The following is a 27493-nucleotide window of genomic DNA, read 5'->3' on the forward strand; positions in this document are numbered from 1 at the left end:
TGCCTCTGCCAGCCATCCAGCTCCCTCCCCTGTTCTCTTGGTCCCAATAAGTCTCTTTACCTTTACTCCAGGCTCAATCGCTGCTTTTGGATCTTTTTTATTATTACCTCATATTAATAGATTCATATTCTTCTTCTTCTTCTTTTTTATATGAATTACTGGTATCAGCTGAAGTAAGATCACAAAAAAGTTGACTGACATGGATGAAAATCCAAAAGCTGAATGTTGTAATGGGGACAGGAAGTGTCTTTTAACATGAGAAAATCTGAAATAGTTACACCTGTAATCCAGGATTTTTCTGTGTCTATCAAGAAGTTCTATTTGGATGTGTTTGGTGTACATTTCGGGACTTGGGCGTCTCTGCTTCTCTGGGTATCGTGTGAAGATTAATGTGCAATGTTCGGGGCTTCCCTGAGTCATCTTGTACGAATTTTTTTTCTTGCACTTGCGTGACTTCAGCACAATAGTTTGATTTGTTTTATAACAGTGGTAAATCTTTTCCATGTGATGGGAGACTAACTGTTCTGGCAGACAAAGATCTCAAATTATTAAAATAACTCCGCAATTTCCCAACAAAACAGGCATCTGATCAACATGTGCATCAATTCTAAGTGATCTCACAGCGGATGCGAAGCGCCAACAGGTCCTGTGACATCAGTGTAGATAATCAAGAGCAGCACGATGCGAGCCGAGGTCACAGGGTGGAATGAACTTCATTCCACTGACACGCTTGATTTCAGTAGCCTCATCTGTTGAGCAAACACGTCTGCAGTGTGATCATATAATAACATCAAGTACAATCATCTATCAGAAGTCAAACAACTGTATTCTAACTGGAAAGACATGAATGTAAACTTATTAAGCAGCAGTCCCACAGATTTAAGAATATGGCGCACAAAAAAGTTTCTAAAAAATTTGTCTTTGATTTGTGGCAGTGAATATATAGTTTGTGTCCAGTGATTAAAACCAGTTAAATAAATGTGAAGCCAAGGAAAGCTTAAAGTTTTGATGAGAAATGTTTTCTGTTTCCCAACGGACAGGTAAAGGAAAGTTCCATACAAAAGTGCATCCAGCAAGTGGCGCTAACGGTCCAGAAATGACCACAGCTCACATTAACAGCTTAAACATCAATTGATTAAATTCTTTTTAAAGATCCAGAAAACAAAAAAAGCAAACACAACAGTGTTAACATTATAAATGTGTGTTTACATTCAGATTAACCTTCTGCTGACCTGCTTATCAAGTCAACCTAGTGATGTCTGACCCATTATGAACATGAATGGTCTTAGTTCCAGGCAGCACAAAAGTTAATTTCGCAAATGCACACCTGCCGCTCTCCAAGTTAAACCCCCCAAGCCGGCTTATTAACACAGTAAACACATTTATTGAGAAGAGAGGAGCATCAACGGAAGAATGCATTGGTGGCTGTGGCACTTAGGTCCTGGATCCTGAGGGTGGACCTTCACACAACGTTAAGCAAGCAAAACTGTCCGAGAGAGAAGGCCGTTCACCCTGCAGTCGTCTCGGCTGCTCAGAAAGACAGTTATACAACGCAGGCTGGGACAGAGAGGAGGAGCACCTTTTACATTAAAGCTTTAATCAATCATCATATCTGACTCTGAACAGAAAAATAACAGCAAGAGTTGGCACCTTTGATTATTAGATTAAAAAAAAAAAAGTTAGAAAAAGCCAATAACAAATGCATAAAAACAAGAAGAGCTGATATTTTGGATGTTTGGCTTGCAAGAAAAGTTCAGTCACAACCTCAGGTTATTACCTACAGCACCTACGACACACATTGTTGGCTGGAGACCTTTGTTGCATACACACTTGTTTTAGGGGCTCGTAGATATTTAAACTATTCTCTAAATCCTGGTTACATATCATCTCACTTTCTATTTAAAATGTCGTACAATGACTCCATTACAGGGATCACTGAATCTTTATAGAAGAAACAAAACAAAAACAGGATTGGTACATGAGTGTTGGTCAAACATCCCATACATTCTATGAACCCTTTACATCATGTGAGGACCTCATAGCCTAAAATATACTGATTATTTGGATTCAGACTCTAATGAAAGACGACAGAACGGGTGGCACCAGCTATTCATGAAACCATCACTGAGTTTGTGCTTCTGAGTTGCGGTTACTATAAGCCAGTCCAAACTTGAATTGGGTTGCACCATTGTCTCAGTCACTAAAAATCTGGTGTAAACTGCTTTTACAAAAATGTAACATAACTGCCAAAAAGGACACTTCTAGAGGGCTACGTAAAACTAAGTACCAGTGTTTATGCTAAGCTAAATTGCATTTTGTTAGCCAGTTTGTAAGTTGTGTGGCACTGTGTTGCTTTTGGGGTAATTTAATTTAAAATATTCCCAACTTATACAGTTCTTAGACAGTATTTTTATTGTTATTGTTGAATAATTGCTGAATTAGGGAGCTAACATTAACTTGGTTTATTTAACATGATGCAACAGCTGCTGCCCGCTACTTGGTGTAAATATTTGGTGGTTTCCATTGCAGGAACTTTGGGGAAGCGACGTTTATAGGTACGGCCTCCTAATCAGAACTTTCAACCTTTCCGTTTCTAATACGGTGCAGGATCCAACAGCTTTGACGGACATGTTAACTCCCATGACGAATAATAGTTACTGAACAATAACTCCAATTTGATAAGCACGTAGGAAATACAGCAATGTTGGCCTGTATGGTGAACTGTACGCTGCTGATGGTGAGATTAAAAAGGAGGAAACTGCTACTTAACAAGGGCTGAAAAAATGATGCTGGTCTTTTCCAAGTTTAACCAATCAGCATCAGCACAGCAGTTTTTCAGGGCCGGCCAGAAGCATCCAACCCAAAGTAGGTAGTGTTTCCCTGCCTGAAAACAGCCCTGAAAGAGGTCGTACAGGGGCGTTTCCCAAAGTTACAACGTGCACAAAGGTTCAGGCTGCCTTAAAATGGCCCTCAAATTCCTGCAGTGGACAACAGCTCATTTAGTGACAAGAGTAAGTTTCTTTGGTGCAACTTAAATTAAATTATGATGAGTAACTCCAATGAGTAATGACTTGAACTGTAACCAGGATAAGTTATGAACAGCTGGTGCAACTTGCTGCAAACCCATCCTGTGTCTTTTTTTGTATTTCCTAAAACACTGACGCCTGGGAGGTTCAAGGAAGCCTTGGAACAGAATTCTGGAGACGTAATGGACTGTGATTGTGCGTGTTAAGATGATGTGCTATGCTCGTCCTTGTGCCGTACGGAACAGTGTGCATCTTCTGTGCTTCAATCAGCCTTATCTGGGACAGGGACAGTGTTTAAAAGCAGAGGAATGTGCTTTGTTGAGCTGGGAAATGAAGTGGCACCAACTGTGCTTTATGCTGCGTCTCAGATGTACAGTATTGGGCCATCGTAGCCACCTGATCATGATGAAAGTGTGTGCATTTGATTCTTTGGATGCTGATATAAACTGGAGTTTCATTTCTAAAATGAGATCCCTCTCCGTCTTCTTCTCTCTTCAAAACCTTCTTAAAGGTGATAAAAGGATAAACATATTATTGCAGAATAACAAAAAAAACCCTTAAAACTAAAGAAAGTAATTCAGATGATAAAATATCATTTTCACATACTGGATTCTCTATGATAGAGATACAGAATCATATACTCTGGATAATATAGATTTTTAAAAATGGATAATAAACCTCTTCACTTCCTGATGAAGACCGCGGCCCCATCTAAACTTACAGTATGTTTTGGCATGCCACACCATAGAACAATGGAGTTTTCATAAGGCAAACAATCAAGACTCTTAAACTTTAAAATAATAGAGCTCTGGGTCCAAAATCTGTCATCTGAACCACATTCTACTCTGGATGATTTGTGTTATCCCGAACACAATGCAAAGGTCTTGTGCGGTTTAATTTGCAGGTCCTCAAATGACAAATAATTGGAGACAGACTGTGGGCCAACAGGGTCTTTTTTTTTTATCACGAGTGTTAAATGAAAAAGACCTGGCCCTTATGTCCAGAAATGTATCCTGGGCACCGTCACAGTGTCACCTAAATTAGCCTCTCGTTATTTATTAGCTGCAGGTTTTCTCTCTTCATCTGGACGTCTGATCCGATATTGAAATCCCCACATCAATAATGTATCTTCCCAAACCATAGAAATAATATGAATTCCTTAAAATGTAGCATTTCTCTTAAATCTGAAATGTCCTTTTGTTTTTGTTTTTTCTGTATGACAGCATACAACAACATTGTACAGAAAACATGATTAAAAATGGTTATAAAAGAAGGTACTTTTGAGGCAAAAGTCTTTTAGAAGAAGAGACTGACTTGGGCTTTGTGCTCCTTTGGTAGTAAACTGCATCCTCAACCCCGGTGTTGGACAGCAGGAGAGAGTTACGGCCTTTCAAGAGCCCTGCAGCTTTAAAGTGGCTCTTTTTTTTTTGTTGTTGTCCTTTTTCAGTCCTCTCTCTTGTCTTAACGGCTGTCCGTGCATTGTTCTCTTGTCGGTCTTTTGCCTTCAGTACAGGTTTGGTTTGTGGTTGGTTTGCTGAATGATCTCTGGGTTTACGTATCACGTGATCAGACAGCAGTTGATGCAGCGGGGTCCCAGTCTTCTCTTCAGCGATCCCTTCTTTCTCTTGGGAGCCAGGATGGCAATGATGGCCTCATCAAACACCGTCTTCAGGCCCTTCTGGGTCAACGCTGAACATTCCACATAGCAACATGCACCAATCTGATGAGAAAGAAAGGACGGACCAAAAGTCACAGCAGTCCTGCACCTCAACGCTGTAGTTGTTTAAAGATCAAACAGTTATTTACTATCTTGTAGGTAGTTAGATAAGCTGGTCTATACCATTCCTACGTCTGCACTGTAATTACTAAGGTAGAGCCAGCAGCTCGTTAGCTTAGCTTAGCATAAAGATTGGGTACAGGTGGAAACATAGACTGTATAAAAGATGGACGTAGCTACCGTGACGTCACCCGTTGGTTTCTGCACTGAGAAAATGAAGCCAGGGTTTTGCTACTTCCTGGTTGACATCTTGGATTTTTGGAGCCAGTGACGCAAAAATCGTCGGAGGGGGGCGGAGTCATAGGAGCAGCGATTGGTCAGACGGATTGAGAGGCAGGCCCTCTCTGCCCCGCCCTTCTGCTCGCTTCGTCTGTATGGTCGCTGCCGACTGTCAATCAAGCCAGCCACGCCCCTTGCCCCGCAAAATGTTGACAATTTTTTAAAAATTCAGTATTGATTTATTTTCAGATTGGCCACCTGATCTCTGGACTTGACCATGAAAATTAATTTTTAAAAAATCCTGAGCTGTAGGAATGCAGTATTTCATGATCTGTGATCACTTCTTTTCCAATTCAAGTCTATGGGAGCCAGGGCTTTTTGGAGCCAGGACTAGTGGACGTAGTGATATTGCAGGTTTTTGACACTTCCGGGTTGGCTTCATTTTTCAGGGCCGGTTGCTACGTCCATCTTTATACAGTCTATGGGTGGAAACAGCTAGCCTGCCCTAAACATAAACATAATCTGCCTCCTAAATGCTAAGTGCTAAGCTAACTCACAGCTTCACGTTTACCAAACAGACATCATCTTCACAAGAAATGATGATATTTTCCAAAATGTTCTTTAAGACACCGTCGAAAAATGTCTGCCAATGTGCTCAGTGTTTAGCAGCTTCGCTTACTGGAGCTCTTTTGGCATCAAACAACGCTCTCACTCATTACTGAGGACAGACTTTAGCTGCTAATGATTCGTGAGCAGAGAGAGTCTAAGGATGCTCATCGTTTTACTAATCCTTTACAACAAAACAAGCAAACCTAGCTGTTATTATGCTGCTGTAAGTTGAACAGCAACAGAAACGTTGAAATGACCTGATGTTTGCACTCTTATAACACTGAACTAACACACCCAACATGGCACAAGTCTGAGTCTTTGTCCAAACTAATATGGTTGTTTTTCCAGCAAATATCTTCCCCCTCAGTTAAAAAAACAAAAAAACAAAACATCTGTCCACACAACCTTCTTTTTACACAATATGAGAACACAGCAGTGACTACAAACACTCTACTAAACATGCCAGGAGAGTCGACATCAATGATACGTCAAAAACTAGAAGAAAAAAAAAAGTCATTCTGTCATTTCATTGTTGCTGCAGACTTTAAAGTGTGGATCAAGTAACACTGGGAACAGCAGATGCAGGCAGATGCTGGTGAAGTGGTGCAGCAATGTCAAGTTAACTCTTGACTGCCAGTGCTTAGCCCTCGTAAAGAAACCTGCATATCCACCACTGCTGTTGTTTCAGGCACATGTTTACTGTTTGCTTGTGGAGACCCAAACATAGAGGGAAAAGTTCATTTATCAAAATATCCATACATGTACATCAACAATAATCATCTGGCTCCTTCTCTATGTTTTAAATGTTAAAATTTAAGTTAGTCAGATTCCTTTGTGTTAGATACTATATTGAAGGGTCTTAGCTGTGATATTAAAACGTGTTGGGTGAATTGGTAGCATCAATCTTCCATCCATCATCTATACACCGCTTAATTCTCACTAGGGTCATGGGGGCTGGAGTCTATCCCAGCCGACTTAGGGTGAAGGCAGGGGACACCCTGGACAGGTCACCAGTCTATCACAGGGCTACACTTAGAGAAAGCAGTGACTACAAACACTCTACTAAACATGCCAGGAGAGTCAATCAAGAAAGACAACCAAGCACACTCACATTCACACCTACGGACAATTTAGAATCACCAATTAACCTCAACATGTTATTGGACTGTGTGGAAGGAAGCTGGAGAACTCGGAGAGAACCCACGCTGCACGGGGAGAACATGGAGACTCCACGCAGAAAGATTCCCCACCGGGACGCGAACTAGCGACCTTCTTGCTGCGAGGCAACAGTGCTAACCAACTGTGCCACCTTGCAGCCCCTCCCTAAATCACTTTAGCTTAAACGTGCTGTATAAATGCCAGTAACGTGACTTGACTTGATTAAACTTTCAGCTTTCATCACATGCCAAACGTTGTGCTTTTTTCATATCATGTCTAAGGAACGGCATAACCAACATTTACGTGAACCAAGAATGAAAAGCTTTTTAGATTTTAGATGAAGAAGGATTGTTACGAATACGATACAAAGCAAATGTGTAAAAAGGTCTTCAGTTAACTGACGTATACACTGAATAACTATACAGACGTAAAACAACATGAAATATCTTCGGAAGGTTTTGGGCCAATGGCACAAACTGGGGCTGCTCACATGTTCCAGCAAATTTATAAAGAGCCCATTCTATCCATTTTCCATCCAAGATATCTAATCTTGACGAGGATTATGTGAGACAGGTCACCTCCGACAGCAACGTTAGGTAATGATACCCAAGGTGAAACGCTGCTCACACTGAAGGAACCAGCTCTAATGTGAGCTGACGCTCAAATAGCTTGAAATGGTCTGAGATGGATCCTTGTGGCCTCAGAAAACTTCATGACTCCACGAGACAAGAATCTCGATCTGAATCTCATTTTACGTTGCCAAAACTGAACGGATACCAACTTTTAAAACAAATCTAGACTGTAATTTTTAAAAGGCTGACTTTTATTCTTCCTTTCTGCCTGACAGAAGCGATTAATCACAGACCACATTTGGTATCTACGTCCTGCAGCCTTGAACTCCCCTGGATGTCCACGTTGACCCAGAATGTATTCCTGGATTCATTTAAGGCAAAGAATGCACAGAGGTCTGACTCCGAGCATTTCACTGAAGAAATTACATTCCTACAGAGACATTCTTGGGTCAAATCAACACGCAGGAATCTAACTGGACCTGACAGCTCAATTCTATAACGCTGAAAGTGAAAATAGAAGCTTCTCCGAATCAGCAGCATCGCTTTATTTCCACAGTAGGATAAACATACTGACCTCCTTTGCCAGTTTCTGTCCTTGCTCAGTGGCGATGGGCTTCTCCTTCATGTCATTCAGTTTGGCGATGGTCTTGGGGTCATCACGAAGGTCAATCTGAAGAGAAAAGGGAGACTTTCTCTGAGCTAAGAAAGCATTGCTAATATTTTATAGATGAATAAACTTTGTTGATAGTTTCATATTGACTTCACAGTCAATCAGGTGTTTCGGCACCTTTTGGTTTCCAAACATAGCTGAGAACTGTGTCAAACAGCTCAACCGTATAACTGACAGTGTGATTTCTCATCCTGAAACAAAGCCATGTTGGCCCACACTTCCTGCTCTTGTGTAAAGCGATTTCGCAGCCAACCACAAGGTTCCTCACTTGTCTTTTATTCATTGCAATGCTCAGCACACACACACAAACACAACTCATCCCTGTCTCGGTAATAAACAGAAATGAATCCACCTGCTGAGTCTTACAGGGAGCAGCCTTCATTAACCCTTTTCTTGATTGGGGAGATTTGTGGCGGAAGCTCGTGCGCACATATCAGCATCCGGCGTGTGAGTTATGACGGGAACTGATAAAAGAGCAGTAAACATCAGCTGACACGAGATAAATCAGACACCCACTGCATCCTCCTCATCACCGCTGGGCCTCGGCTGCTCTGGCATTTGGTTGCCAGGGAACACAGACCACAAATAAATAAATAAATAAAAGTCTGCGCTCAGTTCTAGGAGGACATATGATATTAGCAGCGCATTTTAAAGCCCAAGAAACGAGCTCATACTTAGGATTAATGTCGTCTCTTAACATCTATATGCATTTAGTAATTCGTCTATAAAAAAACATCACAAGACATTAACCCGGCTTTAGCTTTGCTGCGTAAGTTAATTGCTGCTTTAAAAGATTCTGATTTAATGATTACCTTTAAAGCAGGGAGGACTCCAGCACAAAGCCACAGACCTTCTAAAGCAATATAAAGCAGATCATCCTGATATCGCCAGCCAGGTTTGTGCCGCTTGGTTCAATTTAATAGATTATTTCTACCGTGGCTCAGGTTCAGGGATTCCAGACTGCATGAGTGGGTGGACTAAATCTAATTAAAGCTGCACTGATCGATATTTTTACATTGACAACGGATAAAAAATGACTTTGGAATTTCGTGAGGATCTCTTGTAGTCATGAATTCACACAGCGTTATTATCGCCTGGCTCTGCAGTGCCCGTACGTTTGCTTCTTTCAGGTCTGTGTTTTGGATTTACAAGCCGACAGCTTCACGGTTTTGATTCAGTCTCTCAGCTCTCATCAACTCCGTCTTCAGGCAGCTATTTTCACCCTGTAAAATCACCGCACTCTTGCAAATACTTCCCTCAGGAGTTCGTGGAGAACAAATCAACACCAAAGGTAGAACGAATATTGCACTTACCGTCATAAGCTAGCAAGAAGAACAACCCCAATTAAATGCTAATGGCGTTCTATTCCTGCAGAATGTGTAAACAGCTAACTGTTGGCTCACACATTGACCTTCAGCTTTGTGAGGTGATAATATGTCACAAGTTTCATTACCCAGAGAATTTATTAGCATTACAGCGCCACTAATACACTGATCAGCTGATATTATTGACCAATATTACCCAAACTAACAACTGAATTCTATTTTTTTTCCCCCATATCACAATGTAGATACATTGGATTTTTGGAGTTATTTAGTATAAATGGTGTTATCATACAATCTGTCCAACAGGACAGCTCCAGCTCCGTTGTTTACAAGACACGTAGAAGACTACACGGGGCAGATGGCGGTGCAGAGTCAAGAGGCGTCTTCACAATAAGCTGCAAACCAATTAGTGAAAGGCACTGCTGGAGGTTATTCAACAAGGACAGCACTATTTGCCCTTTCAGTGTAACTCTAACCTGCGATCTGTTTTGTACATGTATGGAGGATATGAGCTAATACGAGTGTATCAATCGCAAATCAATCTTTTCACTAACTTAAAATCGATATTGTCAACGGGCCCAAAATCCCATAGTGGTCAGGCTCTAATTAGTGTCATCGTGGTAGTCGCAGTAGTAGTACCAGTTATTTTGGTAGTACAAGTACCAGTTTTACTATTTCAATTTTCCATCGCAGCACACAAGTAAACGAAAACAACAAAACACAGCACATGATCATTATTCAACTGAAAACAATGTTTTCTGGAGGTTTTGTGGATCATAACACTGTTTTTACTGCGAACACAGCAACCAAATCGACGCATACATTCAGGAAAGAAGAAGTAAACCTAGCTTCAAATGCAGTTTGCTACACTATGAGTTGAAAGCCCATTTTATCCTTATATGCTTCCCGCTGGGCCTGTTTCTGATGTCTGCTGCCTCCATACTACCTTCTACTGCCTTCTTGAATCAACACTTGTACTTTTAAATGTGACAGCTCTGCCCACCTCTGAGTTCTCTCTCCTAAAATAATCTCTGGATGCTGAATGCAGGTCCAGTTGCATTCATGGCGCGTACGCTCTAGACACCTTTCCTTTCAATCCCACTTTGTGCCTCCACCAGTCAGCTGCTGCTGTTTGATGTGAAGCTGCGCTGAAATGTTTTGTCATGACCTGCCTGATGTCCTCAGTGACACTTTAGCACAGGGAGAGTGATCGTTAGGGCTGCAATTAAAGTTGTTTTTTAAACAGGATGTTGAATATTTTCTTACTTAATCAATTAACCAATCAATCATTTTATCTCTAAAATGTCAGACAATAATGAAAAGTACCCTTCAGATTGTGCCATAGCTCAAGGTGACAATATCTGTCTTTGCTTGACCTACCAAAGACATTCTGTTCCCATCGTCTATAATAAATGAGAAAATGTAATTATCACATGTGAGAAGTCAGTGCATGGACTGAACAATTAATCCCTTTCAAATTGAAATCAGAATTTGAAACAATGCAATTAGCAAATCACAAAGGTGCCAATTTAGGATACACGAGTTGTGGCTAATAAATAATGAGACTAAGGCTTTTAATTTCATTTCATTTCATTTCAACAGATTGTTGTTGCTTTATGTTGCCCAACGATCAACGTACGTGGGTTTAGGCTGCACGCTGCGGTTAGACCGACATAAACTCAGTCTCATTATTTAATAGACACTTCTACATTTTGCAACACGTCTGAGCTGAAACGTGTCAGTGGTTTTACGAATTCATGCTGTCATTGTGCAACAGTCACACTTTAGATGGCGTCTCATGTGATAACACTCCATCACATGTTCTAAATCTATCACACAGTGAATACTGAACTGAAGCTGGACTTCAAACCACAATATCTGTCAGAAAAATGTAACTGTCCTCTAGTTGTTTCAGCCCTTGTTGGTATCAACCAATGATAGACTCAATAGTTGCTGATACATTCTTCTGACTTTAGGATTAATTGACTCATTGTTTTATCTTTAATCACCTTTGCGAGCTTCCTTTTGAATGTGAAGTTGTCTTTTGTTTTGGGCTTTTCTCAGCATATGCGATTATGCTGACTCTATCACACAATCATCTAAAAGTTTGTGGGCTGTAAGGCAAGGAATTGTCTCAGAAACTTCTTTTGTAAGCGTTTCTGATACTGCAAGACATTGACATTCATTTGTGTTGGCTGTGTTACGCAACGTCCTTTAGGATTTGGAAACATGCTCGTGGCAACACAGTTTAGGTGGATTCGATGCATATTTGTCCCTGAATGTGTTGGCCTCAGTGGCCTTCTGTGGTTAAATTCACACTGCAGCTGAAAGTATGTAGCACAGAGTTTTCTCTGCAGTAACATCAGACCCACAAGAACATTCACATCATATTAATGTGCTGGAAATGACAACTGTAGCTTGATATTTGTTTCCTATAAAGTCATCTATATGAGTCGAATGTGAAGCACCACTGATGTGACCTGAACTAACCTGGGTGCCAATGAGCAGGTAGGGAACACTGGGTGCATACTCCTGCAACTCGGGCACCCACTCCTCACGCACATTCTGGAAACTGGCAGGGTTGACCACGGAGAAGCAGATGAGGAAGACATCGGTCATCGGGTAGGACAACGGCCTCAGGCGGTCGTAGTCCTCCTGGGAGAAGACGGAACAGTCACGGTTAAGGCTCGGGGTCACAAGAGCAGACATGACTAATTTCCATTTCTTAACATCTAAGAAATTATTATTCATCAATTATTAAAGCGTGAAAAATGAGCAGAGAGACTTTTACTCCTCACTGGAGAGTTAGGTTTACACCGTACCAAGGCTTGTACCTTGGCTGTTTTATACGAACGATGTGGAAGTTATGAGAGAAATGAGACGCATAAAAGAGCCGCACTTGGAACTGACTCCGATAAAGAATGCGAAGACGATGACGTTCATGTGAGAGTTTTTCTCTTTTTAGCTTTGCCCTTTCTGACAGAAACAGTTAGGGATTATTTCACATTGGCAGTCCTTTAAGGCGAGCTGAGCACAAGGCATCGCCACAAGACACTGAAAACCAGACATGCTGCCATCTCCGATGTTTGTGTGGTGTAAATGGCTAATTCACTGACGCAGGGCTGCCCTTTGTGTGCCAGATCAGGCGCTCCCTTGTCCCCAGCAAAGATAAACCCTTCTCGACAGAGTGTCTGAGTCGCTCGCATATGAATATTCATGATCCATCTCACTTCTACTGACGGCACATAGTTTTCTGCTGCGAGCTGGAAGACACGAGGGATCAATGGATCTCCAGTGATTAGATATGACTCAACCAGACCAACTCAGACTGAGTGAATCAGTCTCATTTTCTTGTCTTGGAGGTTTGCTGTCCGTATCTCTGAAACCAAAGCAAAATGGATATAACATCCAACTGTGCCAGTGATAGCTGTAATGGGACAAGTGAGCGCTGGCACGACAGTCTTTCACTCTGATGACTTCAGTGAGCCCATTTCTGTCCCAAACGCCCACAAATGCAGTCCAACACCATCAAACTGCTATAATTCCACAGACAAGTCTTTCTCATGCAAACAGATTACTTGGATTGGCTTTGGAAATGAGCAGAACTTCTTCAAACAGATCAGCCAGGCAGGGGTGTCATCTTTGTGTTGTCGGCATAATGAATTTTAGATGTACTGACTTTATTCTGTATTGGAGCAGATGATGAAAACAGCGTACAAATCTTCACGCCTGTGCTCGTGCTGTAGATGACTCAACTACGCCTCACTGGATTGGGTCAAGTAGATATAATTCAAAAATTTATGAGCTGCTCATCCTCTTACTTCCAAATGAGTACAGTATTTCACAGACCTGGCTCGTGCTGGAATTTCAAATCATTCTCGGCAGCTGTTTCTTCGAGAGCTGGAGGGCTGCAGACTGTCACGTGGGATGATGGAGTGTTTCGACAGCACACTCAGATAAGTAACTTTCCAGGGACTGACAGCTTACCTGACACTCGGCTTCCTGACGGGATAAATCAATTCTGCATGCAAACCATCCGGTGCTCCGAGGAAGCCGAGGCCAACAATAAGGATCATTTGCAAACACATCTGTTCTCAGTTGTACGGTTTGAAGTGAGCTGAAGCGCCGGCGTGAGGAGCTCATCACGGCTGAAATGATCTGATGCTAACTGTCAGTTCCTGCTGTACAGCGTTCCTCATCCCTTTTTACACATGAAGTTCAGCTGCACAATGTGTTATGTCACTTTAGAAGCTGATAAAAGCAACCATTATGATGCTATCAGGTCTATCTCAAGCTAGACTTCAAGCTGTTAACTCTTAAGTTTGCTTCACAAAATGGAGACATGCAGTTTCAAGGAAATTGCCATTTAGATTTGCATCTCATTAGAAATTATATTGTGTTGCATTATGGGAAACACAGAGCGCAGTGTTTCTTGAGCCTCACCCATAACAAGGAATGAAGTCAGCCTGCTGCTTTTGCATTGATTAAACCTTTAAAACTCATCTCCGAGTATCAGAGTTACACATTTAGAAGTTTCCTCCATGAAAATAATCCCTTCCTGCCTCAAAATGTCAGAGATGTAACTTGACACTCCTATTTCCTCTAGAATCTTTAAAGCCCTCTCTCTAAACCTACCCTCCTACTACTACTACTAGTTGCAGCTCAAGCACACCAGCTCACCGACATCTCTGCTCAGACAATGTAAAAGTACTCGACACCACACACTGGAGTAATTCAGCCACACATGTTTGAACTGAAAAGTGATTCTGAGAAAGAATAATGCTACAGAAGGTTCCACTCCTCAAGCTGACAGGATTAGTTTGTTATGAAAGAAACTCTGGAAGTCTGAATCCGTGTTTTTGAGGCTGTCGTCAGTACAACTCAGTGCTTATTTCACTCATGACATGCTGTCTAGCATGTAAAAACAGCACGTGGACAAGATAACTAGGGAAACAAAATCGACTTTCACCGGAGCAGCCTTTATAAATCTCTCTCTTGTGAGAACATCAACCTTCTGAAAGTGCAGTACTGCAGAAAGTCACATTAGAGCAGCGGTCCCCAACCACCAGGCCGCGGACCGGTGCCGGGCCGTGGGTCATTTGGTACCGGGCCGCACAGATAGAATAAAAACGTTCAATTGGTTTATTTTTATTTCCAGCGGAGTCTGCAGGGTGTTTTGTTTTGAAAAATGACTAGCTCGTCTTCCCGTCACTTCCGTTTGTGTTCGTTTCCCGCACTTGACTGTCAGTTTTTATGCCCGGCTGCTAAACGAAGCCATCAGTCAACAACAAACATCTCAGGAGAGCTGCTTTGGAAAGTGGGAGAGGCTCGATGTTGAGACAGAAGAAAAAGTAAACATGTTAAGCAATAAAAATTTATTTTATTTATCTATGAAACTTTTCAATAGAAAAAAAACAATTATTATTTGTTATGTGCGTAATGACCGGTCCGTAGAAAAATTTCTTGCTTAAAACCGGTCCGTGGTGCAAAAAAGGTTGAAGACCGCTGCATTAGAGACCCCGGTACGGCGCTTATTCCAGGCTATGTTGCAAATCAGTGATCAAGACTGAGCTCAAGCAATGTTTGATGTTTGCATTTTTGTGTTGTCTTGTCAGGCATTTCATTGATTGGGTTAGCCAGAGCATAAACCTTCACTTCTGGTTTGCATTCAGTCATTATAGAATACATGTTTTGTTCAAAAATATATATCACAAAAGTGCAAAATCAAATGTTCAGTGTGAGCTGTCTCTTTCTTTAAAATAGTATCTGCAGTCTTTGGTACACATGTGTGCAGTTTTTCAAAGGACTTGGCTGTTAGGTGACGAGCATTTTGAAGAACTTGCCACAGTTCCTCTGAGGGTTTGTATCGTCTCAGTGTCTAATGTCTTTGTGTGTAATTCCACACTGACTCCATGATAGCGCCGTGCAGTTAATCAAATATTTATCTCCATCGCAATTTTGGCGTTCTGCAAATAAATGAACATGATCGACTGGATGTTTAAAACGGGGCGCTCTGCTCAGAAAACTTCAGATGTTTTGACTTCACCTGTGGGGAGCCGTCCCACCATGAAGCATAACCCCCCTGCAGCGGCAAGCTGTACAAATACACCCTGGATGTTGTGACTGCAGTCCAGAGAAGAAGAGAGATATACAACAGAGAGCAGACGAACAAATCAAACATCCGACGTCTGGAGCAGAAAGTGAGGAGCTCAAAACTGAATGAGATGCGTTGTTTACAAGTATTTTGGATTTAGGGCAAGTTAAGCAGGAACAAATCATATGATGGTTGTATCTGTGCTGCAAAGCAACACAACTAACTTGTTCAATCACCTGAAAAAACACAACAAGCTGGACAAATAGACGAAGAAGAAGAAGGTTGCTAACATGACATCACTGAATTCCCCTGCTTGTACAGCATCAGCTCACATAACCTCTACACAGTGTGTTACTGTATCGCACAACAAGCATCGCAAACAGACCTTTTGATTTAACTTTAGCTTAAAGGTTTTGGTACAATTTTATTAGGTATTCTGCTTCCAGGAGAACACTCTGGGAATAAAAACCTGCCGTATTTTGTTGCAATGATGTGTCCCCCTGGTTCTTCCTGTCACTTCATGACTGTGTCTGTATGTTTGGAGTCACTGTAATGCTGCCCAGCTAGAAAACCTCAACACTATTTATCAAGCATCACATTGTAATTTTACATACACCATGGTTTCCTGCAATGTTTTAAAGTTAAGGGTGCCACAACATCTCTGAAAAAACAAGCATCTCTACAAACGGCAGAAGAGGTTATTACATTTTTAAAGCATTAGACTTTAACATAGAATATTCTGTAACATACAAAGAAAGAAAGGAAAGGAGCCTTGGCCCAACATCACAGAGTAAATGCCACGCAGGGTATTTAATGAGCGAGGCAACTGTTTCAACTATGATCTAGTAACTCCATTAATAATGAGGATCTGTCTGATTCAGCTCGGCGGGTGATTGATTATCATCCACATCGCTTTGCAGTAATTAAATAGAGAAGCACGGGAGATAAAAAAAACAAAAAAAAAACTTTGACTTTTAACAAGTTGAGAACCGTAGAGCGAAACACAATCAGCCACAGTCAGCTGCAGAAGCCCTGCATACCGGGATATGGGATTTTATTCTATTCACCCGCCACCATGTAAAATACTTACAGCACATCTAATTTTATATGTGCATGTAGTTCCAGAAAACATCAAGAGAAGTAAGTCAGCCGGCACATTTCCCTCAGTGTAGAAGAACTAAAAGCTGCTATTTGCATTCTCCATGCGCTCTCCTCTGTTCCCATATATACACTTGATGTATCCCACGGGCTCTAGTGCACAGTGTCTTTACGTATTTCTGCGCGCTCATGACCTTTGCTTACACCAGTGAGTCCTGCGAGTCCCCGGTGAGCTGCAGACACAGTGTACGCCACTCAGCAGTTTACTATAAACAGGCCTGGAGCTTGTCTGAGGCTCATCTCTGCTCTGTTTCCTCAGCACACACTCCCCCCCGACGCATTACCAAACACAGCAAGTCCACGAGCCGCTCACTCTGGATGCCGTGTATCTTCCTACAGAGCACCCCAGCGCTCAGTCTTGAGTTTAATCAGCGGCCCGTCCAGAAATGTTTACACTCCCACTGATGTGAGGTGCTCCGGATAAAAGTTTCCACCAGAAAGAGATATATGTCAAACAGTTTTATTAGTGCGGTTCAACAGTTCGCGAGTGCATCACTGACACGCTTCATAACTCTCTGTGAGGTAGTCAGGTAAATATTATGACCAGTGGAAAAGGAAGAAAGGAAAGAAATGAGAGCATCTTGTGTGTCTTGCATGTTAAACTCCATCAGCGCTACCTTCTTCCATCAGACTCTTGGTTTGGCCGCTGTGAGCTCCGCTGTGCCACTGTGCTCTGTTGACTCAGTGACATATGAGTGCTATGATATCAGTGAGTCATTCCCTCCTCCTCCTCCTCCTCCCCCCTCCGCCGTCGCTCTCTCTTTTCTATCCTTTTCTGCTCCTATCGCCTCCTCAGGGCTCTATAAACGGCCTATATCAACAGAGTCGGGGACGCCCGCTCTAACATGGCCGCCGGGTGGGAATGCAGGCCCAGACACAGACGCTTCTGTTCGCAAAGTTCTGCTTCTAATCTGCAAATCTGCACATTTTGCACGACTGGATTTAACTTAAAAAAAGAAAAAAAAAAAGGCAATTGACGCCTGTTTCTTCTTCACTGCTCTTTTAATGGTGATTAATGGTCGTTAATCAGAGTTCAAACGCTAATGCGCTGTGTCTGGTCATGCCTGTGTGGTGAGAACATCCTGCAATGCTCCATTCAAAAAAAGACCCGACAGTTTAATGTTTCCTTTAATGAATGTTAATGATAGTGGCACATAGACGGCGCATGACGCAACGTACATTTTGTGAATTGTTAGGAACTGCTACATACGTCCTTTAACGCTGAAATGTTTTAACATTAAAACTCCACGTGTTAGAGAAGATTCCAAGAGAGTTTGGCTGAAACTATTACTGACCACTAACAGAGAAGGAATCAAATACTTCGAGAAATATTTGAAGGATATTCTACAGACTTCATCCACAAACTTAACTTAGTCATCGCAGCAAGTATTACTCAGCCTGTGAAAACTCCTCTACAGTCTCTACTGAGGAGATTTGTCAGGCCCAGGATGATGTCATTGGAAGTTATCTAAACTGCAAAACTTCTCAAGGATAAAGCTGAAAAATACTTTCTTTTTTTATAACACCAAAACCAACCAGGAACTGATCTGACTAACTGTGTAGTTAACTCCTGATGTACTCTAATTTGTTTCCCTTTGCTACAGAGCTCATGTGCTGGTCCAAAAAAACAAATCTTAAAAACACACAAACACGGCAACACACACACACACACAGTCCTGCTGCCAGAAAAATTCTCACTAGAGGACCGACTCTGAATGAATCTGCAGCTGCAAACAGTTCCGAACAACTGTTGGACTAACATTGGCTAAAAAACTGCAGCGCCCAGCTGTTTTATGAATTAGGGGTCAACTGACTATTGGCCTGGACGATCATCAGTTACAACATTCAGCATATTTCATACTATTAGTACTGTTGGTTTCGTCACCCATTAATCAGAAATGCACTACCTTGGCTCTGTTGCCGCCACCTCTCTCCTCTGCAGTGTCGAACAACATCCTGCCCACTAAACTATCTGATTGGTTAAAGCTTACATTAATAACCTATCAGCACTGTAACACATAAAACAACAAAGGCATTTCAATAAAATGTTAAGATGGAGATTGTTATTCAAAAGTTTTACACCAAGATTGAAATTTTTACTACACATATATACTGGCTCCAAATATAAGTTATGGGTCTCCTTGATCACCAGTATCCGGTAGCTACCCTAAAGAAAACACATTTATTGTCCCCTGATTTGCAATAGGACTAAATAGTCTCAAGGTGAAGTGCCTCAGTCAGAAGGTAAGTATTCTGTGACCCTACCTCTTACATCGCATTTAACTAGAGGAAGACAAATACAGAAGCTGCATCTTTTTCGACGACAGCGTGTCACCTGGGAGATGAGCTGCAAAATGTGCATTTTTCATGAAGGGATGTTAAACAACGCTATCAAATGCATTTTGTAAAACAGGTTTCAGTTCTAGTGCTTTATTCATACTATGGGTTAGCTAGAAATGCTGCCTCACAGTCGTACACAACACCAGCCAGGCAATCAGGTCGCAGGTTACATCTGTCTCCCTCCTGTCTGTTGCTGAGTTATGGCGTTGAATAACAGCCAGAAAAAAGTTGGCCTTTGACCTGTTATATATATAAAATGTCATCACTTTATCACTTATGCTATTGGACACTTATGCAACATTTTGTCACAATCAGCGAGTAAGTTCTGGGGTTGTGGCCGAAAACAAGTTTCATAAGGTCAAAATGACCTCTGACCCCCCAAATCTAATCAGTTCATTCAGTCTGAAAGAAGATTTGAGGAAATTCCCTTCAGGTGGTGATGAAAATCAAAAGTATGGATGAGCAACCTAAAAACATGAAGCTTCCAGGCTGTTGCAGACGTGGAAGCCGCTGCTGTTTGGTTCAGTTTTGGCAATAGTAATGTCTGTCTGTTCTGAATCCCAACTTTGTGGGTGTCCAACACTGACCTGCCAATAAAGACACATCCATCCATCCATTATCTACACACCGCTTAATCCTCACTAGGGTCGCGTGGGGGCTGGACTCTATCCCAGCCGACTTAGGGCGAAGGCAGGGGACACCCTGGACAGGTCACCAGTCTATCACAGGGCTACACTTAGAGACAGACAACCAAGCACACTCACATTCACACCTATGGACAATTTAGAATCACCAATTAACCTCAACATGTTTTTGAACTGTGTGGGAAGCCGGAGAACCCGGAGAGAACCCACGCTGCACGGGGAGAACATGCAACCTCCACACAGAATGATCCCGGCGACCTTCTTGCTGTGAGGCAACAGTGCTAACCAACTGCGCCACCCTGCAGCCCCATAAAGACACAATAAGAAACCTAATTCAAACTTCTTAAATGAAAGAACTGTCTGCTTTTAATGTAATTATTCTCATAATCACACATCTCGGAGTTCTGGAGATAAAACAAGCTCTTACTGCTGTTATCTTAGCAGCAGCTCTACTTTATGTGCATGATGTTGCTCTCTGCACATTGTTGCATTTAGACCACAAAGCAGCCTGGATGTTTGCTTCATTATGGTGCAGAACATCTTATATGTTCTATAGAGGGATGCACAATACATCATTTCAGCATCAAGAGTGCAACGTGTGCAGGAACAACAGTCGCACTGCAGGAAGTGCAATGTGTAGTACGGCAAATTAACTGAAACACTTCCTGCTGCGACTTTTTCTGCTGCTTGATTTCAAAAGAGAACTCACACAGTTCCCATCTTCCATGACTTATCTACAAGAGAAGTCTGTCTAATATGTAATTTATTCCGATTTAAGTGTTCTTAGATAGGCAGCTTTTTATTTTTTTTTGTACTTAATTCAAAAGACAGACTTTGTTGACATGCAGGCTCACATGTGCACAGCTAAGTGAGTGTGAAACGGAAGAAACAGCATAAAGGAGACTTGATTCTATGAAGAAATGCAACATCAGTTGTATGGAAATACTTCAGCGACAGAAAGGATGAAGCTGAGCAAAAAAAACAGGTTCTCTGTCAGCAGTGAAGCTGTCACTACATGTAGCAACACAACTAACAACCATTTAAATCAGCGCTGCAAAGCTGTGTGTGACGAGGGCAAAGCCAGATGTGAACACCATCCGCAGCAAAAACTATTTCTGGAAGTCTTTGCCAGTGTTGCACCATATGAGAAAGGTTCCCAATGGCTTTTTTTCACATGCACTCTCCCACAAAATCCCCCCAATTATTCTAGAATTATTCACTCTTTCCTCATTAAAATTCCTGTACTTGTTTCATATCAACATATACAACGCAGCAAACTGCAATGTCAGTTTATTCACACATTGTGCAACCCCTAGTTCTTTATGCTGTTTGCAGGTTTTGTTGTGTGTCTGCTGGTTGCCAGGCAGCTGGTTGTTTTCACATTTTGGGTTCTTTTATAAAACAAAAATGAGTTTCAGAGGTGCAGATAGGTGGATTTATCTGTCTGACAGAGCCAGTCTACCGGTTTCCTCTTACGTCCAGTCTCTCCGCTGAACTGAGCTAAACAGCTGCTGTTTCAATCTCCTGCTCCGACTCTTTTCCCAAAGTGTTTGAATATTCCTTTGCACAATCGCATCAACTGAAATTATAACAATATAACGGCAAATTTTGACACAGGGCCCCTCTAGGCAAACACGAAGAGGTCACCTTAAGACCAGCTTTGGTTGTGTTTTTGGCGAACTAATTGCCGCACAGTGAAGCTGGAGCCTCGGGCCTCCCGGAGGGTCTGAGGCCGTGTCACATTTAGTCCCTTCGTCTGGTATTTCGCTTTGGGCTCTTTGGAAAGTGTGCTGGGAATTTTTCACCATTCTGACATTTTATTAGACAAAAAAGCTAAATCGATTTATAAAGAACATGTGAACTGATTCATCAGTTGTTTTGTATACGAGAGCAGAGTTGGTACTAGAGTTCCTCTGGAGTGTGAAAACTTGTGCTGAAAGTGGGAGCTCAGGCATGTCTGCTGTGTCTGAGCAGCTGAGCGGGGACAAGGCTCCCAGCTGGGTAAAACCATTCCCAGTGTCCCCCCCTCCCAGCCTCACCCCCATCCCCACCTGCCACCCTCCCCTGCTGGGACGTCTGAGGGTCACTAGGCCACTTTGGGTTGCTGCTGAGTCAAAAAGGACTCATCAGACTGAACCAAACAGTGGAGAGTGACGGGTAATGGGTGAAGTGAAGTGGTAAAAGTGATTACAGGATGTGCAGTTGAGTGTGAGAGCAATCTGACGTGCTGCGCAAATGAGGAACAGTCCAGCAGCAAAGTGGGGGTTAATAGGGCAGCGGGGTGCGGATCCCAAAGGGTCGCGACTGCTGGGTTCCTGCCCCTCCAGCGTTTCCATGGGCACCGTAGCACTTAGCATCCACTTCCGGTTTCCCTCCTGCTCCTCCTTCGGGCAGTGATGCTAGATTTTCTTGAGTGCAGCGGCAGCAGCAGCAGGAGAATGAATGAATAAGTAAAGACTTTCCCCTCTGCTCCCTCGTCACATTCAGCAAAGCAGACTTCGCAGACCTTCCATATGGAATAATTCAATAGGCAGCGCCTGGGGGAGCGACGTGGCAGCGCGCAGACAATTGCAGGCAGGGAAGCAGACAAAGGACAGCGGCGCTCGGCTCAGTGCTAAACCGTGATTATGTGGCCCTGACATGTAACACCGACGTGATGGCATGAAGTCGCATCCGATGCGGGCGTGATGGATGGTGTGTATGTAACGCTGCTGATACCCTCATGGAACAGCAAAGCATTGTGGGAGCTCCGGTCACGGCTGGAATATAAATATTACAGAGAGCTTAAAGCCAACATGTGTAGCGCAGGCCAGAGGTGCAGAGGATGGAGGGAGAGTTTCAAAGTGACGGGAATGAGGAAAAGAAAAATGAAACTGAGACGACTGAATTTATCCACTTTGAGAGCATTTCCATCCCCCTTTCCCTTCTCTTTTTGCCTCCCCCATCTGTCTCTCTCTCTCTCTTCCTCTTTCTGTCTCACTCTCCCTCTCTCGCTCCCCCTCTCTCTCTCTCTCTTTGGGGCACCGGGTCTTTGATCAGACGCTGAAGCTATAAACATTACCAGCTGGCCTTGTGCTCCACATAAAGAGGTCAGCCGAGTCGGGGGGCGGAGGGGGCCGCATTTTCGAGAGCAGTAACTCTACTCTCGGCGGCCGGCGGCACCCACAGCAGACATCTGGGAGAACTTCTCCATTTCAGAGACACTCTGAATCAGCTAAAAACAAACCCTCCTCTGACACACACACACCCTATCAAACACGCCAGAATAGACAATAAGCTTGTGTTCCTCTTTTTACAAGCCAGTAGTAACACTTCTACCATCTGTTTTCTGGAGGAAAAAAATACAGCCAGCTACAGGTATCTGTTTGGGTGGGGAGAAAGAAAAGGACGGGTGGCTGTGATTTGCTATTCACCAACTGGTGCATTTATCATTCATGAATGAAAAGAACAGAAGAACTGCTAAATATTCCCTCGCTGACCTTTCAGAGCTCACTTTTTGTCCTTCCGATGAACGGATCGCATTTCAGTCACAATCTGAAATGTGACTTGACACAGCGCGAGCAGGTCCCGAGAAAAATGTGTTAACTATCCAACATGTGACATGTGTACAGTTTTAGGTTGCTGGAAGGAGAGCAGGTTAAAGGTCGCTGAGCAGAGAATGGATGCATCACTGTTGCAGCACGGCTGAAGGGAGGCCAGGCTTCAAGGTGCTACATGGAGCTTCGTTGTGAGCGAGTAAAAGTGAATTAAGTGTTGCTCACCGACATATTGTGTTCATCCTTTAGCTCTAAGAAAGTGCTGAATCCATTTCCTTCCTTAAACACAATTGCAACAACATTTTTTTTTTTAATATTTTCAGTTGTGCAATGTTTACATCTATCTTGCATTCTTCCTCTACTGCACCACTTCACTTTCAGTTTTGTTTGTTTTTCTTATGCTCGCAACTTTTTATCAGCAAGATGGAGTCAAAGCCATCAGCAGGAAAAGTGCATGTAGTTGCTCACATGCATCCTCTTGCATGTGCACAAACCAATCAGGTACATGCTCGGAAAGGCGCTGCCCCTAGTGGTCAGAAAACTTCACAGGGTGACTTTATGCCTTCTTGCTTCTACTTACAGATGTTAATGATCAACTAATAGCCTTTAATAATTTAAGCTATTAAAAATGAATTAAACAATAAGTCCAAAGACGAAGGACAAGCATGTCAGAAAAGGTATTGTGAAGGTTTAGCCAGCAACGGGCACCATGACAAAGACTTCATTGGTGGTTAATAGACTTTGGGCAGAGCTCACATAATGAAGATGAGCCACAGTCTGCCAAGTCAGCGTACCTTAATGACAAATAATCAAGCCACTTTTGTGACTAATGCCACACATCTGTTGGAAAAAAAAGCAATATTCACATGAAATAGAGTGCATTTGTGTTATTGATTAATAATCCTGCAGACTTCTGGTTTAGAAAAGGACTCAAAGTTTGCGTCTCTACTTCTAGAATTAAAATGGAGGAAAATCTAGCATGCAACATGCGTCAAAGGGAAGTCCAGGACTGTGTGTGTCCACTGAAATGTGAGTAGGATGACTGTGCATGTCTCATTTAGGCTTATATTACATATTCAGTTATTCTGCTGATGGCTTTTTCTAATAATCAATCGTGAAAAAGGCTCATTAGGAGCTTGTTTTGTCCGAACAGATGCCCAAAACCCACATATATTCAGACGACTGTCAAATATGACTGGGAAAGAATGATTAATATTCATATTTGAAATGCTGGGAGCAGCACATATTTTGGCACTTGAAAAATATGTAAGCAATTCATTAGGAAATGCACTGCTGATTAATACGCATCGATCTGCCAATTAATCACTTGAATTACCATACAGAGCAAATGATCGCTTCTGCCCCAAAAACTAACGAACACATACCACAGGGCCTTTCCCGTATCTCACACTGATGCCCTCAGTGGTTTGTGTGTGTCGTGTGCTTCGCATGGTTTCCCCCTGTCTGTGTGTACACTGGCTCTGCTGAGTGGAAACATTATTGTGTGTGTGTGTGTGCAGCCCAGTGTGTTTTCAGTACAGTTTTAACTCTTGCCCGCTGAATGGCACATTGTAAAGAAAAAGCCCAGGCATTAAGCTCGCCCTATTAACAAACCTGTGACATCACTACTGGACATAGGAGCCCTGTTCTCCACATAATAGAACTATTGAAACCCCTTCACTACCATCACTGTCCACGGCACACCAGACTCCAGCAGTAAACCCATGTGCGAAAACCATCACCTGTTGCAGCTTAGTGTCTGGCCTGAATGTGAAGCCTGTGGGCGTTTCGGAGGCACCGACGGATAGTTATTGGTCCCAGGAGCACATGGGGAGATAGAGATAGAGATAGAGACACAAGAGAGGGTGTATGTGTGTCCTTGACGGGGGTTGGCACGGAGCCAGAGTGAAAAAATAAACTGTACCTGACCGGCTGTGTCATACAGTCCCAGCAAGTACTGCTTTCCACCGACGTTGACACTCACTGCAAGGAAACGACAAAGAGCAGTTGAGAGGAGGAAGCAGAGAGGTGAGGGTGGGGAGGGAGAGCACAGAGGGAGGGAGGCTCAGGGTCCCCCCAACCCCTCTGTGCTATGAAGACTGCAAACAAGTGGTTTTGATTATAGCAACAGATGCAATGCAGTTGGAGAAAGAGTGGCAGAGGAAACAGGGAATTCACTCAGGGATTATTCTGCACAACATCCTCCCTCTTATTAGAACTGATTGATCATTAGAGAAACTCAGAGCAGCAGCAGCAGCATGACATGTAATTATCAGACGCTCATGATAAACAGATAACAGGAGAATTGTGCTCCTACCTGCATAATGATCAAACACTGTGGGCACATACTCCTCTGGAAAGGCGTCATTGGCATAGCTCATCAGAAGACACGTTTTGCCCACTGCACCGTCTCCGACCACGACGCATTTTAACATGATAGTACCGGTTCCGTTAGCCATGATCCCGACCTTACCACCATCATCACCGGCCCCCCGACGCCCTCCTGTTCCGACCTCTTCCCTCTTCTGCTGCTGCTGCTGCTGCTGCTGCTGGGCGGTGATCCCCGCTGGCCGGGCATCACCGGCGGCGGAGGCGGCGGACTGCGCGGCGCACCGAGCCGGACTGGAACCGCATCTTTCTCCCCCCTCCTCCCCACCGCCGGCTACGGTACTCCCGAATCAGAACGAGCTACTACTTGACGAAAACGAGCAGGAAGGACCCTGTCAGTCCCAAGTTACGCGGTTTTCCTTTCAATCAAGACCACGGTTTTGTCGGAGAAAGCGCCGCCGCTTGCCAGCTCGTCCTGCCGCCGGTCCGTCGTGTCCGCTCCCCGGTGAGCCCCCCACGCCTGTGCTCCGGCTCCCTGGCGCACTGTGCTGCTGGTGGACAAGGTGGGTGCGCTTGCTGGAGAGGCGGAGCTTGGATTTCAAACCAAGGGGCTCTGGATAAAGTACACTCCGCCTGCTGGGGATGTGAAGATCAAGAAGTGTAAGAAATTACATCATATGGGCTGCAGGCTGGAGAGGAGATGGTGACAGGAGCAGAGAGCGTCCTGATTTATGAGATCATCAACCTACCAGTAATTAGTTGACCCGCACAGACACCATTTGACTTCCAGGGACCATTACTTTAAAATAATAGTGGTACAAGGTCATGTTGGGGTAGAACTGCAGCAATTAATCGATCAATCAGTTAGTTATCGATGATTTATTAATCACTAACTGCTTTGATTATCAATTTGAGTCATTTTTTTCAAAAGCAAAAGGGCAGAAAATGTGAAAAGTTTTAATGTTCTCCCACTTCGGAGGGAGTAAACTAATATCTGTGGGCAAATGGAATTAATCAATCGATCAATCTGTTAGTTATCAATGATTTAATAACCACCAACTACTTTTAATTATTACTTTTAATAATTTTTAAGAAGAAAAGGGCAGAATTCTCTGATTGCAGCTTCTCAAGTGTGAATATTTTCCCTCCTCTGTGACAGTAAACTAACATCTGTGGACAAATGGATGAATTAATTGATTAGTCAGTTGAAAATGGTGGAATTCTCTGATTCCATCTCTTTAAATGTGCTTTTTCTCCCATCTCTGTGACAGTAAACTGAATATTTTTGGCTTAATGGATTAATGAATTGACTAATAAAGTCGCTGTCAATAATTAAACTCATCACCAACTATTTTGATAATCATGTAATCAATTTGAGCCATTTGTTAACAAGGAAAAGTAAAAAAAAAAAGAATGTGATTCCAACTGAACATGTTTGGGTTGTGGACAAAACCAGACATCATCCACTGTGGGCTTTGAGGAACACATTGATCACACTGATTTAAACCGATTGACATTTTGTAGAGCCAACAACTAAGTCCATAAATCAACAGTGAAACGAATCGTTATTTGCAGCCTCGAGTAGGAACATCCATGAAGATGTCATATTATAACATGATCCAGTGACACCATCTGAAGCCGTAACAACCACTCTGAGGCTCCTCGGTAGTATCACTACACTCTTTTTACTGTGTCCAGACGTGCATCTGTCTTGACTGTAAGTCTAAAATAAAGTGTAAGACTACACCACCTGTTTGTTTAGGTACTGAAACGTTGTAAGTTAAGTCTAAGTCATAAAGCCTCTAAATTTAGAAAACTGCCTGTCTGCACATGACTTTGTGGTCGAGGAGATGAATAGATGATCCATCCCTACTGCACCACTGTGTGCGTGTTAGTGATAGGAGTGTGTAGGATGGATGGGATACGTGAGATGGGACCAGGGAGCTGCAGATGGAGACGCCACAGGAGGAGGTATGTGCTTGTGGAAGAAGGAGGGGAACTACAGCGATATGACCTCTGTGGTGCAGTTGGCCAGGT

General features: G+C 42.9%; 1 protein-coding gene across 1 annotated transcript; it reads right to left on the bottom strand.

Annotated features, from left to right (window-relative positions):
- Nucleotides 1-1361: 1361 nt before the first annotated feature.
- Nucleotides 1362-25964, bottom strand: rhoq (ras homolog family member Q). The gene is made up of 5 exons (XM_008300161.1): nucleotides 25446-25964; nucleotides 25053-25111; nucleotides 11847-12011; nucleotides 7936-8031; nucleotides 1362-4746 (listed from the first exon to the last, which is right to left on the bottom strand). The coding sequence occupies exons 1-5, from the start codon at nucleotides 25585-25587 to the stop codon at nucleotides 4585-4587; spliced, it is 624 nt and encodes a 207-aa protein (XP_008298383.1). The 5' UTR covers nucleotides 25588-25964; the 3' UTR covers nucleotides 1362-4584.
- Nucleotides 25965-27493: the final 1529 nt, after the last annotated feature.

Source organism: Stegastes partitus, unplaced genomic scaffold, assembly GCF_000690725.1.
Source record: "Stegastes partitus isolate 25-593 unplaced genomic scaffold, Stegastes_partitus-1.0.2 Scaffold1505, whole genome shotgun sequence".
NCBI lineage: Eukaryota > Metazoa > Chordata > Actinopteri > Pomacentridae > Stegastes > Stegastes partitus.